This window comes from Myxocyprinus asiaticus, chromosome 50, assembly GCF_019703515.2.
Source record: "Myxocyprinus asiaticus isolate MX2 ecotype Aquarium Trade chromosome 50, UBuf_Myxa_2, whole genome shotgun sequence".
Lineage (NCBI taxonomy): Eukaryota > Metazoa > Chordata > Actinopteri > Cypriniformes > Catostomidae > Myxocyprinus > Myxocyprinus asiaticus.
In genome coordinates, this window is record NC_059393.1 from 23,244,053 (window position 1) to 23,261,852 (window position 17,800).

Consider the following 17,800-nt stretch of genomic DNA (forward strand, 5'->3'; position numbering starts at 1 on the left):
AGTTATCAATAAATGGCAGTTCAATAACGGTGCTACAATAAAAAATAAAAAAAAACTTTTAAAGCCAAACGCAGATGAATGTTATTTTACAATAGAAACGCTAAGTCACCGTTACCTCTCGAAACTTTAATCAACGGGATCAGTTTTAACAGGAGCAAGTGCAATCATTTGTTAACATTATAATGATGCATTACTACTGGCAAAAAAATTATTCGTCAAAAAGACGTTGCAAATGTCGGAATTGCACATAACCACAGTTCATTTTTATTAATATTTCGTAAGTTATCAAAATCGGTAGTATGATTAAATGGTTTTAAAGCCAAATGTTGATGAATGTTATTTTAAGCTAGAGGGATCAGATTTAATGGGAGCCAGTGCATTCGTACGAACAGTTGTTACATGAAATAAAAATGACATTACTGCTGGTGAGAAATAATTAAGCGGAAGATTAACATTGCAAACATCGTAATTGTGCATAGCTACAGTTCATTGTGCTGGTGTAAGTTACAAGAAGGTAATTATACATCTTAAGGAAAGCACCTACAACTAAAATACGACCAAAACTTTATAATCACCTTTACTCGTAAATACGAAGCTTGCATTTCTGAAAAAAAAAAAAAAAAAAAAAAAAATACCGACTACGGACAAAAATCAACTGGCTAGATAATAGGCAGATCACAAAACAGGGCCAAATCAAGTAGCAGATTTCAATCAAGGCAAAGTTTTTCAAATCAATCCTACAACCTGAAACGTCTTAACATACATTAAATATATTAAAAAAACGAAATTTTCATTTGTGGAATTGCGTCTTGTTGCCGTCGTAGTTCACGGACAGCAGGAGTATCATCACCGGCCACTGCTGTATCCGGGGAAAAGTTGGGTGAGGATAGCTTGAAGGGGTTTGTTCACTGCCATTTGGTAGTTTTTGCCCAAGTCGTGTCGGCAAGCTGGACAAGTGTAGACCTCGGCTTTGAAAGATCGTTGAAGGCATTCCTTTTGGGGTGGGGGGGGGAAAAACATGCTTTATTTTCAAGTTTATTTGGCCTTTAATTCTGTGCCTGACTTATTTAAAAACAATCATATTTAGAGGTTGACCAATAGTGGATTCTTCTAATACAATAACTAAGGTGGTGGAAAAGCAACATTAATCTGGAGGACAGTTTTCTTAATATCAATTAATAATGTGTAAAAAATAAATAAATAAATAAATAATAATATTATATATATATATAGTACTTTTTCCTTACTAGACAGAGGCAACAAGCATCCAAAATGAATAAAATCCCAATAATAACCAGAAGAAAAAATTTAAATAATTTGACAATTTGGTGCATGATGTGGGAGTTTTAACTATAAACAAGCCCAAAACACACAAGGGATACTTATTTTGAAATGGAGATGATGCAGTGCTCCATGACAGTGCTCTATATTTAAGTATTTAACAAATTGAGCTTTTTAGAACATATATCAGGGTTTAAATGGAGGAATAAAGTTTATTATTATTATTAAAGAAATTAAGATATTAAGTTTGTGCTGACGGGGAACGTTTCAGTATAGATACATTTTTCTTTGCATGCCATCACTTCAATATAAAACACCATCTCATCGAAATAACACAAGCATTGAAGTGAGGATAAAAATGTGGATGAATATTGGCAATGATGAAAGATTTAGATACAGCAAATATGTTTTTATTTCACCTCTAGAGGCCACTGATATACTGTAGAACCCTCCAGGCCCAGCCACAGACAAATAATTATAAACCAACATCAACTGAATTTTGCCGATAAGCGATAGTCCCATGAAAGGTAAAATGCGAGACAGGGGACATCTGGGAATGCTTGAGGAATAACTCGGCGAATTGTTTTAATCGTTCCAATGAAATGAACGACCCAAACCAAAATGAATGTCAAATGAATCAGACTGTAAAAATGAACAGATTGTTACTCTTGCCATAGAATTTGGGGCCATTCAGACCAATTGAAGCTCTTTTTAACTTAGACAAAATTTGCACAAAAGAGAACCAGCGCAACGGTCAAAAATGTCCGTCTTGTGCATGTTTACATAGAAAAAACAATTGCCGCAAATGGATGCAACTACGCATTCATTGTGAATAGCCCCCATGGATAGCATTTGTATTTGCCTTACCCTGCAGACATTGTGTTGGCACTCTGTCGTGATTGGCTGATAGACGACTTCCTGACAGCAGATGCACAGGAAAACCTCCTCAACTTTATTCAGGAACCGCTAAAGTGAAACACATTCAATGTAATTATACTATTCAGAGGCCAGAGAGCGATCAAACAGATATGTGTCGCAGTACGTACCGGTCCGAGACTGATACACTCCATGGCTTCATCCCACAGTTTCTTATTCAGCTCATCATCTTTGATCAAAGCTTTCTGCTCTTTACTCAGTTTATACGCTTCCACCTTCATCTTCTTAGGTGTGCCTTTGGCTGGAGAACTCTTCTCATCCACTACAAAAAAAAATAAAAACAGAAATTAATCGAAGATGTAATAAAAAAGCAGATCTTGTGTGTAAAAGCTTATGTGGCAAATTGTTCGTGTCACGTACCGGTCTGAGATTTCCTCTTTCTCTTGCCCTTGGTGGGTGTTTCTTCGATGTCCTCTTCATTTTTGTTCTCCTTCTCCTTTTCTTTCGCAGCCACAGCCTCCAGATAACCCTCAGGATACTGAGTTGCACAAATAAACATATAGGTCATTTTATTTGTGTTAGATTTTGCGGTGTACTGTGAGAAATTACATTTTGCTTAAAAGAAAATGAATCCAATTTCTCTGACCATTAAGACGTTTTGCATTGTGTATCGTTTTAATGACAATTAGGTAGTTGACATGAAATAACTGTGGAAAGTTGACAATGTCCAACTAAAACTACTTAAAACAGAATTTTGCCAATTCTTTCATTAGTATTCAGCTTTTAATGCCTCATAGTCAAGTCTGTGGAATTTTTTTGTACTTTTTAAAAGTCCACAGACTTTGTGTCATAATACGACAACTTCATTTGAACCATATTCCCCTCCAAATTCAAAGAACGTGGGTGTTATATTTGATCCCAATCGGTCCTTTGAAAATCAAATTTCCAATGTTTGTAGAACAGCATTCTTCCACCTGAGAAATATTGCGAAGTTACGACACATGCTCTCTGTTGCTGATGCTGAAAAACTAATTAATGCATTCACGACCTCAAGACTAGACTATTGTAATGCATTACTGGGAAGATGTTCAGCAAGTTCAATAAATAAACTTCAACTGGTTCAAAATGCAGCTGCCAGAGTGCTGATGAGAACTAAGAAATATGATCATATTAGCCCCATTTTATCATCGTTACATTGGCTACCTGTTAAATTTCATTTTAATTCTTTTAACTACATTCAAAGCTTTAAATGGTCTAGCTCCACAGTACTTAAGTGATCTTCTGACATGCTATATTCCATCACGTTCATTACAATCGCAAAATTCTGGCCTGTTAATGGTTCCTAGAATATCAAAATCCACAAAAGGAGGTAGATCCTTTTCCTATTTGGCTCCTAAACTATGGAGAAGTCTCCCTAACACTGTTCGGGATGCAGACACACTCACTCAGTTTAAGTCTAGACTAAAGACTCTATTTAGCCAGGCATACTCCTAATTTATCCCTCAACTCACAATTAGGCTGCTTTAGTTAGGTCTGCCGGAACCTGAAACATTGAACATGACCTATAACTCAGCAAAAAATGCAATGGCATCTACGCTAATATTATTCTATTTGTTTCCATGTCATATCCTGAGGTTACCAGAGCCGGCCAGATCCAGCTCCGTTCCTGCTTGGTGTTGGACTCCACTGCTACGTGTCGCTATGTGATGACGACAAACTACAGCCGGTGCCAGACATCACTTTAGTCTATTATGATGGACTTCAGAGGATGAACTGATGCCAACTCCAACCATAAGACATGGGATACTTCATATGCCTCTACCTGAACCATAGTCTTAGGATGGACCCCACCGAACCCCCACTTGAACTGCGATGCACCTCATTGATCTCTGCCTGCATCACCTTTGTCTATTGATGGACTACACTCTTGAAATGGAATACATAGACTATCATTTAATTGCCAACAAAAGCCTTCATCAGTCAACTAACAGAGGACAATGAATCTGTGAACTTCTGCAGTTAATCCAGGATGAACTTAAATGGACATTAGTCTTAATCTTACAGTTCATACAAAATCTTTTAAACACTGACCCTTAACACTTAGTTTAATAAATTTAAACCTTGACTTGCACTATACATAAGTAACTGTCATTATATTCATGCATCATAATGCATAAAATACATTTCAATCAAAATTTTACTGTTATAAAAAAATAGTGTCCAAACACAATATTTTTATTTAAACGAGAAAACTACTTTAATGATGGACGTTATGCATAATGCATCAAATACATTTAAGCCCAACAATTTTACTGTTATTGTCCAAACACAATTATTTAAATATGAAATTTGAACAAGAGCAAAAACTCCACATTTTCAATATTTTTGTTCACGTTTCAGTAAAGAAAGATTTTCACGACCCAGTAAAGTGATGCCACAATGCAAAAATCTTAATTGTCCTGGGATGGTGGTCTCAACAGTTTCAGAGATTCTGAATCTCGAAAGTAACAAATAAGATAAGAGTCCCCTAAACTATCTGCGCTGATGTTACCTGCATGGTGAGCCCCAGTTTCTTAATGCGCTCTTTTCCGTCACGTGTCCATGGCGCTGGTTCGTCATCGTTTCGTTTCAGTAGGTATCTCCAAACAAGGAAGCCAGACTTGCCTTTCTCTGGCCAGTACTTCACCACCTTATAAACAAAACTAAATTACTTCCCAAAGTGTTCGGAAACATGAATCAACTTCAACACTTCAGACACAATATTCCTTTTCTTTGCTCAAGTCCCATCATTCTCAAAAACAAAGCACTTGTAAATCTCCCACCTTGTAAATTCCGTCATATCGGTTGCCATCTTCGGGACAGTACTTGCTGTGTTTGCGACCCTTGGAGCTTCGCACCACTCGCACGGGTTTCCCCGCCTTCCAGTCTTTGGCCTCCGCCCCTTCTTTCTCGTTCACTGCGGCATTGCAGTTCAAAGCTAGTGCCCTGCAAATACAACACCAAAAACAAACTTAAACAGGAAGTGTCACGAAATCTAGCCAAGTTTGGAGCCTTCAATTTCTATCATTCTGCATGGAGAATATTGTGGACTCGAATCAGATTTGAAGAAAACATCCCACCTTAACGCGCAATGACGACTATAAGATGTTTGTACATTGAAAGAGCGAGACCAACTTGAAGCAGATCAAAGGCCTTTTGTGGGCTTGTTTACATTAGAATTTGACAGATGTTTGAATTAACGAACATTCCGTTGGCCCATTTGAACATTCCGTCAATGAGTCTATCGAGATTTTTCTGTTTTTGATTGTCCACTGTGCGAAAACCGTAAGTCCAATCAGTCAGAAAAGACATAGCACACTATTCCAGAACAGTCTGATGGTCTACACCAAGTTCAGTGGATGTAGCATGAAAGCTCTTGGAGTAGTTAGCGTTTTGGTCTTCATTTACGAATAAAAAAAATAAAAATAAAAAGTTAGTAGAATAAAGGTGGGGGGGGGGGGGGGGTGGTCACACTCCGGACAAGAAGTGCCATGTTGCGGCTAGGACACAGCACAGGTATCAAAATGGGGCACGTCAATGCGGTTCAGGTTGCAGGCAGTACACACAAGTTACCAAGGTTTTTCCCTTGTTCAAGAATGAAGAACACCAAAGTAAATAATCTATGTCCTTTGATAATGATTTGGGTTTGGGAATTTAATGGAAAATTTTTGCGAGCAGCCTTCGGAGTCTGACGGCGGTGGTGTGCGACCCCCTTAACAGTATGTTGGCTTCGTCAAGCCAACACTCTAAATTCACCATCCAATCAAATCCTGAAAGTTCCACCCAACATTTCCACAATCTCCTTCACTCATTTATACATCACATTAAGGAAGTTAAATGAGTTAGACGTTTTCTTGAAGTTTCTGACCTGTTCATATTGGTGAGCTTCTGATCGCAGGACTGTTCAGCTGTTCTCTTGTTTCCAGAGAGATCGCGACCCCCAGAGCCCGTGTATGTGAACTGATTACCATCATCCTGAAATGAGAGAAGTCGTAGGTAAACAGAAGGGAACGTTTGCACTCTTGGATGGATGCTTTGAGGACGAGTATCTGTTAACGTACCACGTCGTCTTCATAGCCTCCGGCTAGGACGAGAGAATACGCGCCATCGTTACTCCTGCCGTGAATTCCTGCGACATGAGGCCTGTGAACTCCTGATTCACTCACCTGATAATTTAAAAAAAAAAAAAAAAAACTTTATATTAATTCCTAATCATCCATTTAAAAACATCCTTGTCAACATCACAACATTGGATTCACAAAAAAAAATAAAATAATTTGAATTTGGAAAAAATGAATTTCAGTCGTCTGATTACCAAATAACAAATTAATAAAAAAGATTTTTTACCTGAACAGAAAAGAAAATGCTCACCTGCACTCTAAACTTCCACTGAGTTCCCACTGGCACTCCGGGAATGGGACCGTGATGGTTGGATGGGACGATGGTGCACTGTTTGGTGCGGCCCACACATGCCATACCCTACAAAATGAAAACACTTGAGTAATACTAAAAAAATACTTTGCACAATGAAGTGTTCAAATCACGTGAATCTGAGAAATCTCATTGGTTTATAAGCAATTTAAGCAAACCACACCTTTCCCCAGTCCCTCTGACTAGACGAGCTCGCTGATGCCATCTTGGATTTCTTCTTGCTTTCCTTTAGCTTCTCTCCAGCCAGAACCACCTCGCTGGCATCATTGCGACACTCTGGACAGTACCTGCAAAGTTGAAGTAAAGAATTAAGAAAAATAAAACATGGTAGAAATACATTTTTGCGGTTTAGCATTAAAAAAAAAAAAGATTTAAACGAATACAAACGACAATTAAAAATAAAAGCTTCTTGGTTTGCATTACTAATAGTAACGCTTGCCTTAACAAACACTACTGATTAGATGGAGAACTCATTTACCAGTCCTCATCTTCTGGGATGGTGGTTAGCGGCGGGTTCAGGCAGTAGGTGTGGAACGCCATGTCACATTCATCACACAGTAGCTGTTTATCAAGATCCTGCTTCACGCCACACACGTGACAATTACACATGCGACAGTTCTTCTTCAGATCGTCTTTGCAAACTTTACACTCCGGCCCATTTGACCCTGATTGCAGACACGTGGAAAAATAATGCACCTTAATATTTGTGATGTATTCCGGATAGGCCATATATTTGGACCAGATTAGAAAATTAATGGAAAAATCATTAAAAAAATAAAAAAGATAATATATTAAATAAAAATTATATAAATAAAAAGGGGGACTTACTCTTGAGAGGGCTGTCGGAAGAGGCTCCGGGTCCCTCAGAACTTCCTGGTTCCTCGATCTTGTAGATTTCGTTCACGAACATTATACGACAGTCGTTCAGAGAATCGCCAGCATCCCTGTAAAATCACAGGTAAATTTCTTAAACCGATTATTTAAAATAGGCAAGCAAGACAATTATAGTGGAAACGACTTTAGTCAGAACAGATCCCATATTTAAATTTGAAGCAATATTAAAAACAGATCTGTGAGGGATGAAAGTACAGCACATTTAATATAATTTATTTTTGTAGAAACATTATTCATTACGTCTCCATCCAGAAACGCTAGCAGAATTAATGTGTAAATTGTTTGTGCAAGCAGTCTTTTTTAAAGACTGCAACAATGTACGCAAGCATGGTTTTACAAACAATCATAAAATCAATTCTGCTCACTGAAATCCTTAACGCAAGCATGGTCGTCAACAAACGATTTACACAGGAATTAATTCTGCTAGTTCAATGCAAGAATTTATGAACGAATGGTTTTCTGAACTATTTGAACAAATACTTTCTCACTGAACATGACAACTTACATTTATTTGAAAGCCATTCTTAAGCAAATGAACAACAATTTAGGAAGTTTTACAAAAATGAAAAATGTACGAAGTTATACGTAAATGTCAGAACAAAAATGTACAGTTTCAAGCAAATGTTCAAACATGTAGTGAACAAACAAAAAATGTACAACACTTTGTATGCAAATGTACGAACAAATTTTACGTTTTTTTACACAAACGTATGAAGAAAAATTTTACGCCGTTTTACACAAATGTACGAACAAAGATTTACGAAGTTTTACACAAATGAACAAATTCACAAAGTTTCTTGTACAAATGCAAGGATGAAAATTTACATTTTTGTACGCAAATGTACGAACAAATTTTGTACATTTTTTATGCAAATTTACAAACAAATTATCATTTTAAGTAAATGTACAAATTCACGAAGTTTCTTGCGCAAATGTACGAACAAAAATGTACATAGTTTTGTGCACATGTATGGAAATGTTTTACGCAATTTACGAATGAAAGTTTACAATGTTAAATGTACGAACAAAAGATTAGAAAGTTAAATTCAAAGTTTCTTGTGCAAATGTATGAACAAAAATGTACATAGTTCTGTAGGCAAATGTACTAAAAAAATGGATGTTTTACACAAATGTACAAAAAATGCTTATATTTTTATGCAAATCTACGAACAAAAGTTTACAAAGTTTTAAGCAAATGTACAAACAAAAAATCTTCAGAAGTTTTACAATTTCAATAAATTTGCGTTAAATCTTCGACACTCTAGTTAGCTCCTGAAAATGTAGGGCCTAGTCATAGCCATCTTTATGCTTATGTGGCAGCTATTTCATGAAGCTCAAACAGATGTTAAAAATATCACCGTACCCAAGCAGAATCTTGCCGAAAACTTCGCGCTGGGTTCGCGTTTCCCTCTTCCTCTGGATCTCAGCGTCGTACCAGTAGCCACGCTCCTTGGGCTCATCAGGGTTAAAGTTCACCATCACGATCATGCCCTGATCCAGCTGGTGCCACTGGTAAATGGTGCGCGCTCGTGGGCGAACATCCTTACCACGTAGCTGCACTACGCCATTCTCTGGGTAACTGCACAGACCACAGGTGGGATGATGGATGATTAACATTCAGCTGCAGTGGGATGTGTTTAACAGAAAGCCTTTGATAAACTGACTTTGAACTGCTGCAGAACACGTTCAGAGACAAATGCAGGTGTTCCACATTCAATACAACGTACGCAGTGCACAGAAATTGGGGAAACGAAAAGCATTAAAATGTATCACAATTAAGAATTTAACATCCACTTTTGGCAGTATAAAGTTATAAAATGTTTGGCCATTGATTGCTGATCAATCTCATATTGACTAATAAGCAATATTCCATTTATAATGTATTATAAATCTGCAAGGTTTTGCTTTTAAAAAAAAATAAAAATATAAAACTGATTGAAATCACGCATGAAAAAATACAGAAGAAAAAAATTATAACTTCAGTACATTAGAACCCTGTCATTGAAAAAGTTTACGGTTTGAATTGGGGGAAAATGTGTGTTTTTAAACGTTTTTCTGTTTGAATAAGAGAAAATAATCAAAAGACGCCAAACTTACCATTTTACTCTTAAACAAAGTCCTCACTCTCCCATACAAACATTTCAACCTTAAATTTGGGCCAAAACAATATTTTCTGAAGTACACATTTCATTAATGGTTCACTGTTAATTTTGAATCAGACTGAAAATGACTTGTGATTCAAAGAATGAGTCAAATGTTAACTGAACGATTCAATTAAAAAAGTATGATTGACAGACTAATATCTATAGTGCCATGAATGTTTAAATTAAAATAGACTCACTCTTCATATTTGACATGGTAAATTATCTCTTCTCCGTTAGTTCCACCTTCTTCTCCAGAGGACTTTGTCACGTTGATGATCTGTGCCTCAAACCAAGCTCCCATGTTCAAGTCTCGAGCATCCACAAACTCATTTATCTGAAAATACCATTTAAAGTTTGTTAGATAGTTACATAAATATTACTCGCTCTAAAATGCGATAACCATTAATAATTTCATTATTTTGCTCTAATTTACCTTGTAAAACCCAAAGCCCGGGTTGATGAGGTCCGGTGTGTCAGTTTGGCCTGAGGTTCCGGCGCTCTGAGCTTCGCTCTCGCCGTGCGTTGAGCTCTGAGCTTCGCTCTCGCCGTGCGTTGAGCTCTTATCGGACTCGCTCTGGGCCGAACCGCAACCAGAGTCAGAGTCGGACAGCTCGGCCTCCTTGTCCTTCGCTAGCGGTGCAGAAGGGGCACTCTGTCGCACTAGCAGTTGTACGATATCGTTCAAGCCCACATTATAGTCGAAGAGGGTGTGACCATCTTCCATCTACAAAAAAAAAACTCAAAATAATTTACTCAAACATCTAAAAAAATTAAAAATTAAAAAAAAATAATTAAAAAAAAATAAAACCAAAACACAAAATTAAAATTTCTTAATACGCATGCCTTGTTGTGAACGATCCAGTGTACGCTATTCTAAAGAAAAATGGCATCTTTATAATCTTTCATCTAAACTTTACTTTCGCTAAAGGCTAGGGTATAATTCGTTTTTCCATGTGCCGCTACGGCTCACGCTCTAGCGTTTTGAAGTATACACTTCTGACCTCTTAGTGATTCTTCAACAAAGCACATCGCGAAAAATTCGCAATTATGCAGACTGTCCGCGTCTCTAGAAAAACTAGACTGCACTAGCGTACTGTGCCTGTGATGAAATTTGCATCAAGTGCAGTGTGCGCGAAATTCACCAGCATGCGGAAAACTCAAGTATACTTTGGCCCTTAGTTTACACGTCAGGAACTCTTCTAGCAGAGGGATGCCGCTTAATGAATTCGTATTGCATTTAAATTTGTGCGCTTAATTTATGTAGTAACTGTTCCAATCCAAATTTCTGAACGATTAAGTGCACGTTATCCAAAAGAAAATATTACATCTTCGAAAATTTTCATCACCTTGCTCCACCTCTGTAACTACTTTCACTATAGGATAGGGTATAATTTGTTTTTCCACATCCCGCTACATCTCACGCACAGTCGAGCGTTCTAGCGTTTCAAAGTATACTCGTTTGTCCACAAGCCCGTAAAGACATCTTCAACACACGTGCACTACAACTGCTTTGCGATACTCTTAGTAGTCAAAAGGCAGGCACGTGTGCAGATGGCACGCAAATGCAAACTGTCCGCGAGTCAAGAATAACTAGACCGAAGGGTGCGAAAGGATGCCGCTTAGTGAATTTGCTTTGCATTTTAATGAAAATCTGTGCGCTTAATTTATGTACTAACCATTTTGTAATAGCAATAAAGAACTCGAGGCCCTTTCGCTGTGACTATTCACAATATAGCACAACTTCACTTACCTTATCGCTAGAGTAAACACAAAATAAATAAAAAATGTATATACATTCATGGTCTATTTTTGAACGATTCAGTGGAAGTTATTGCAAAGAAAAGTCCATCTTCATAATCTTTCATCAATAATGTAAAAACTTGCACCTTCTCTGTAACAACTTTAAAGGCTAGGGTCTAATTATTTTTTCAGCGTGCCGTAATATCTCACGCACAGATCTGCACTTTAATATTTCAATGTATACACTTTTGACTGTGAGCCCGTACAGACACTTTCAATGCATGTGTACTGCTTAGCGATTCTCTTTAGCACAGTGAAGTCAAGGCGCATGCGCGTACGACTGTACGAGCGTCTAGAAAAACTAGTCTGCACGTGGGTGCAATCCTCAGCTAATGTGCTTCTGACAAAATGTGTGTCACGAGGAAAACCGACATAAAATTTAACCTTTAGTGTACATCAGCATAGTATAACTTGTAGCGGAAGAATGCCGCTGAATAAATTTAAGCAATTTACTGAAAATTTGTGCCCTTAATGTCTCATAGGAGCCATTTGGAAAAGCAATAAAGGAACTAAACCCTTTTGCCCGCACTATTCGCAATCTAAAAAAAATAAAATAAATAATAATAAAAAAAAATTCTTACCTTATTGCTAGTGTGAAGCTGAACACAAAATAAATTTCTTAACACACATTCATGGTCTTATTGCGAACCATTCAGCGTACATTAACCAAAAGAAAATGTAAACAATTTTTAATGTTCCAATCAAAATGTAGAAACTTGCCCCGCCTCAAAAACGACTTCCATTAAGCCTCCTCCAATCACCTGGATCCATTCCGGTATGTTCTGCACACTTTTCACCATCCAATCAACTCCCACCCAACATTTCTTTCATTCAGTATCCGTTTCACATTACAGAAGTAAAATGGATTTCGAACGCCACTTCATGTTGACTTCAAACGTTACCTGTTTGCCTCTGTAAAAGAGTCTTTGCCTGTCCGGTTCCACGTTAAAGAGTTCCAATATCTTCCCACGCAGCTCATCCACCTTGGTGAGCTTGGACAGGGAGTCGACCCGATGGGTCTCCTTGCCATCCATAGTGCGCACCTGGATCCACATGGCGGCAAACCTGAAATGTTTTGCCGTTTACAAAATGAGTGACTCATGCACTTATGATTCCCACCGCCTTGCTCTATTTTTATAGGCAGAGTTTAAACAATGGCCCAGAGCCAAAACTTGCACACAAGCAGGAAGAAGGTGTTCGTTTCAGGATGATGCGAGCAACAAGAGAAGGAGGGGTTTCTTCCTTTGCACTGTCACAGAAGCCTTTTGATTGGTGGTTTTAGGCCTGACAATGTGTAAACCTGCTTTGTGACCATCGGCATTGTGCGAAATAAAGTTTATCGAATTAGAGTCGTGTTACCATTAGTACAGTGGCTTTACCATGATTGACATCAGATGGTAGTACCATGGTACTTTAACTTAATATGGGTAGTTGAAATGCTTTTGGGAAGTTGACTTCCTGCAGTTTGCTATACATTATTTAAAACTATTTTAAACAACATTTTGAAATTTTAAGAACCATGCACTTTGGAATTGAATCATTTAGACGCCATTTAAATTACACAGAACTCCAAAGTACTTTAAAAAATCACCATGGTTTTACCATGGTACATGTCCAGATTGAACTTCAAAAGGGTAGCAGATATTTTTATCCATTCCTAACAGTAGTATTCATATGTAGTGGGGTAAAACCCCCTTGTTGACATCTCAGCTATTCAAACCACGCCTATTATTGGCGGAAATACACTCAATCGCCCCTTATCTACTACTCAGGTACTGCAACAGTAAAATAACATCAGTCTTTAAAATATTCGGTCAATCCAAAAACAGAAAAAAACAGAATAAAACCTAAAACTTCATATATCACTCTAGTTAATGCTTATGTTAAAAGCAATCTGTTTAAAAAGGAAAACTAAACAAATGTGTTCAAATTCATGAGTATTTGCATGTCGGTTGTGATATGGGTGGTACTGTATAATTAAAAAAAAAGCAGTGTTGGGTGGAATGCATTACAAAGTAATTAAGTTACTTTTTCATTGAAAAAGTAAGGGATTACTCTTAATTTTTCAGTAATTTAATTAGTTCTGGTGTAATTGCATTAAATACTGTATAGACTATAGAACAATTCTATTTAAAAAAAAAAATAGTGAATTTAAAACCGAAATTTAGCGTCTAATGTTAAAATATGTTTTCTAATTAAACGCTTCCCCCTTAAATTCTTTGGCCAGTTCGTAAATAATTTATTTGATTTTATATGATTTATTTGAAAGAATTAAAAGAACAGTTTCATGTCTATCCTAGAAATAAGTAATGCAATTATTTTTCAAACAGGGTAATTAGTACAGTACTCTAATTACACTGTATAATGTCATTTGTTGTTAGTAATTACTTTTTTTTTTTTTTTTTTTTTTTTTTAAGAGTAACTTACCAAACACTGAAAAAAGCCACTTAAATGTCAAACATAAACCAAGATGTATTTAAGATACAAATAAAATATTCACAATTTAACTTTTTTTATATAGTAAAATAGGTTGATTTAACTCTTAACCCCTTCAACAGTCCTGCAATACTACAGTCACACATTCACAAACACTTAATAGCCTCTAATGTGGTTGTTTTAGATTGTTTTACATAAATGTCCTTGCTTATTCCAGCATATTGTACATTAAAAGCCAAATGTAAAAATTAATAACAGGTTTAATCACATAAACCCCTAATATATATATATATATATATATATATATATATATAGATAGATAGATAGATAGATAGATTTCATTTAGAGCTTCAAATTAATTAGTGCACTATGCAAAGAAACAAACATTTCATAAACACTAAATATTATCTAAACTTTAACATACACATCATAAATATGCAAACATACGACCATGTATACAATAAAAAGGCGCGTGCACATGTTTTTAAAGATAACACTTTTAAATATCAACCTCAAGATAGGTTAAAAGCAGCTCTTTACCTGTATTAACTTCCTCTTGGAAAAAGAAGACGTGCTTTTAATTCAATAAATGTGATAAAAGTGTGAAAACGTTGCCGCGAAATTGAGCTAGCGAATCAATAAAACTCTCCAACAACGTGTTTCCCCTCCTGCCGCGGATCACGGCGCGCTGCTGATTGGCTGAGGGGAGTTTAGATCCGGTCGTTGATTGGTTGGGAGGCGCGTTAATCACGCCCACTGCCGGAGCTTAGGCTCAGCGCGCGAAACCCTACTCTCGTTATCGCACATGCTTGCCTCTGCTGTAATCTCGCGAGATATAATAAAATATAATAATTCTTATATTATGAGTATGCATTGATGATTTATTTTTAGTTTATATATATATATTACATTTAATTTCTGGTATGATGAATTAGTCATCTTTAAATAAAAAATATATACATAAATAATTCACTACAATCTTAAATCTACAACAAAATACAAATTATTTGAAGTCATAAGCTATTAAAATTGGATACATTCGCTTTTTCTAAAGGATGTTTTGTCTTCCTCAAAAATCCCCACATATGAACTTTTTACTGCCACCAACTGGACATTTAAAAATCAACACTTTTGTTTTCCTTCTGCGTTACAAGACAAGGGAAATATAAGGCAAGGAAATATATATTGCCTGTTGCTGTTTTGAAGAGAACTATTACAAAGGTAAGAGATTTATTCCACATATGATCATTTTATTTCAATGAGTTCTGGGCCGCTTAGAGTAAAATTTTAGTCTTAAGTGTGTCAAAATTCTAAGAATGACGTCATAATACTCTTATTTCTACACTTAAGAATGAGTGTGATTCATAAAGATTCATAAGTGTTAAGAATCTACATGTTTCCATTGATCATGGTATAAATATTGGGGGGCTTGTACTTGCTTCTTTTGATTATTGGGGGGGGGGGATTTGACTGATTCATGATCGACGTACACCCTTGTAACTCTCACTTTTTCTTTCATTGTTTAGGTGCAATCATGCTCCTCTAAGTGACTTCAAATTGTATGGAACGGCTTGAACATGATGTATAAGAATACATATTCACATTCAGAATACACCTATACATGCTTAAAACAATGGTAGAAGGTGGTATACAGCTTATGGAGCGAGAACTTATGGAGCCGGGTCTCGCCAGGGCCATTGAAGTTCTCTCTAAAGCTGCCCCGGAGCAACTGGTCAGCTTCACTTACAAAATGGGCCACTTTAGGGCCGAGGAATTGGTGCACGCCATGTGCTTGATTCTCCTGAAGAGAAACAAAGACGCGTATGCTAAGCTAATGGCTAACTGCAACAGCAGTGTCGCGAACCACTTGGCCAAAATGGTGAAGATGCATGGAGAAGGATTGAACAGTAGCCACTTTGGTGGTTTTACGATATCAAGATCAGACAGAGAGACTTTACTGGACATTGCACGGATTTTTGTGATACTGGTGCAAGAAAGATTATGTGACAAGTCGCTCCGAGATCAAGCGTACCGCACAATTCTTGTGAAGAGCAAGAATGCTGGTTCTCGATCTACAGATGTTGATGTCTTTGAGGAAGTCCGACAAGTTTGTGGGGCTTAAGTTATTGACGAATTCCCAAGATTTACCACAGAAATGGCTTCCAAAGCAGACTGTCTGACCTCTCTAGACATATCAGGGAGAAACGTTAGCTGTCCATCGCCGTTAAGATCCAGTTCGATCTGTATCTCGCATAGTCTCGAAATTAGCTCGCCAATGATAGTAGGCCCAGAGTCCAATATCGAAGACTCAAAGGCGATGACTCTGCACATGCCCCAAGAGAGCAAAACTACAACCAATCAAGACCAAACACTACGTTGTCCTGACAGATCAACAAATAGTTGCGAAATTAACCCATCAAAGTCGCTTAAAACGTAGGGCATCAATGATGCACCCAAACCATGTCTCGATCGTAACAGAAGCTCTCAAGTTGTGACATCGAAAAACACGAATGCAGAAAATGGTCTTGATTTTTCATCCGCCCCAAATAGCGGCACCAAACTAAAAGCGCATCCTGTAAACTCAAGCCAATGCACTAATGATTGCAAACCGCCAACTCAAGCTAATAGTGTTTGCCCGGCAGAACCAAGTTATAGCGAAGTAGACGAAACATTTTACGCCTTCGTGATCCTACATGAATCTGAAGATTTGGACGAGGTGCTAAGACTCAGAGATAAACTGCAGAGTATAACATCAGGACTAGGCGCGACTTTCTCTGAGGACTTTGCCCAACCTGGAAGGTCAGCATTGCGTTGCATGGAAGACGCCATTGACAACTCAGCGTTCACGCTACTCTTGCTCACCAAGAACTTCGACACAAACCTCAGCGCAACTACCACTGATTCAGCGCTCATGAATTCTCTAGGAAAATGACACAAATTGCACTCGGTTATACCGTTGCTACCGCGAGATAACCGTTTGCCGTGGCAGAGGATTCCGCTGGTTCTTCGGACAACGGTCTGTCTTGATGAAAACAGTGCGTTCGAACGTAAAGCCTTGAAGGCCATGGCACCTGAAAGGGTGGCATTACAAAAGTCAGAATGGATGAAAGAGCAGCATAATAAGAAGGATTTTGAGCAACAGAGGCGACTGCGAGAAGAAAACAGCAGAAATGTGGAGCTACGATGAGAGACTGAAAGATTAGCACGGATGAGGCTAGAATCCGAAATGCAGTATGATAGAACGTTTTATGCAGGAATTGCACCGCAACAACCACCTCCGTATTATGGACCAGTGCCAATGCAAACAGCTCCACAACATCCCGCATGGCATCAACAACCATCATACATCCATATAGAGAATGCACAGAACATAATGATCGGAAACAACTCGACTATGAATATCGATCATTCTGAACGTAATTCAGAGGATGAAGATGTTTGAATGTAATTCCAAAGTACATTTTAGCTTCAATAAAGGAAGGAATATCAGTATGTATATTTCATGATGATATGGTTGTGGTTCTCAGTTATCAGTAATTTTGCTATGAAACCTCAGATCTGTGTTCGGCTAGTTTGGAACAACACGAGGAAGAGTAAATGATGACACGATTTTCATTTTTGGGTAAACTATCTCTTCAAATGACTGTTAAATGACCATTACAATTAGTATAACAATAGCAATTTAGTATCTCGCTCTTGAAACTGTAAAGTCGGTACAAATGAGAAAAAACTCAAATAAATGTAATCATTACCATTTGAGCAAATAAAGAAGATTACTCTTTCTTTACTACTATCTTGTATTACTTGCCTTCTCAAGACAAACTGTGATAAATTATTTTATGAAACAGTTAGATAGCTCGATCAAATTGAAAAGCACATGGCACAGCAATGTCTGTAGC

General features: G+C 37.4%; 1 protein-coding gene and 1 pseudogene across 1 annotated transcript; one reads left to right on the plus strand and one right to left on the minus strand.

The window, feature by feature from the left end:
* Positions 1–609: 609 nt before the first annotated feature.
* Positions 610–14,572, minus strand: LOC127438816 (E3 ubiquitin-protein ligase UHRF1-like). The gene is made up of 17 exons (XM_051694691.1): positions 14,442–14,572; positions 12,368–12,530; positions 10,099–10,389; positions 9,863–9,999; positions 8,885–9,100; positions 7,456–7,571; positions 7,106–7,292; positions 6,791–6,914; positions 6,568–6,675; positions 6,258–6,362; positions 6,065–6,171; positions 4,980–5,142; positions 4,709–4,846; positions 2,578–2,695; positions 2,328–2,479; positions 2,149–2,247; positions 610–993 (listed from the first exon to the last, which is right to left on the minus strand). The coding sequence occupies exons 2-17, from the start codon at positions 12,518–12,520 to the stop codon at positions 847–849; spliced, it is 2,361 nt and encodes a 786-aa protein (XP_051550651.1). The 5' UTR covers positions 12,521–12,530; positions 14,442–14,572; the 3' UTR covers positions 610–846.
* Positions 14,573–15,534: 962 nt separating this feature from the next.
* On the plus strand, positions 15,535–17,641 carry LOC127438818 (TIR domain-containing adapter molecule 1-like; annotated as a pseudogene).
* The last annotated feature ends 159 nt before the right edge of the window (positions 17,642–17,800 follow it).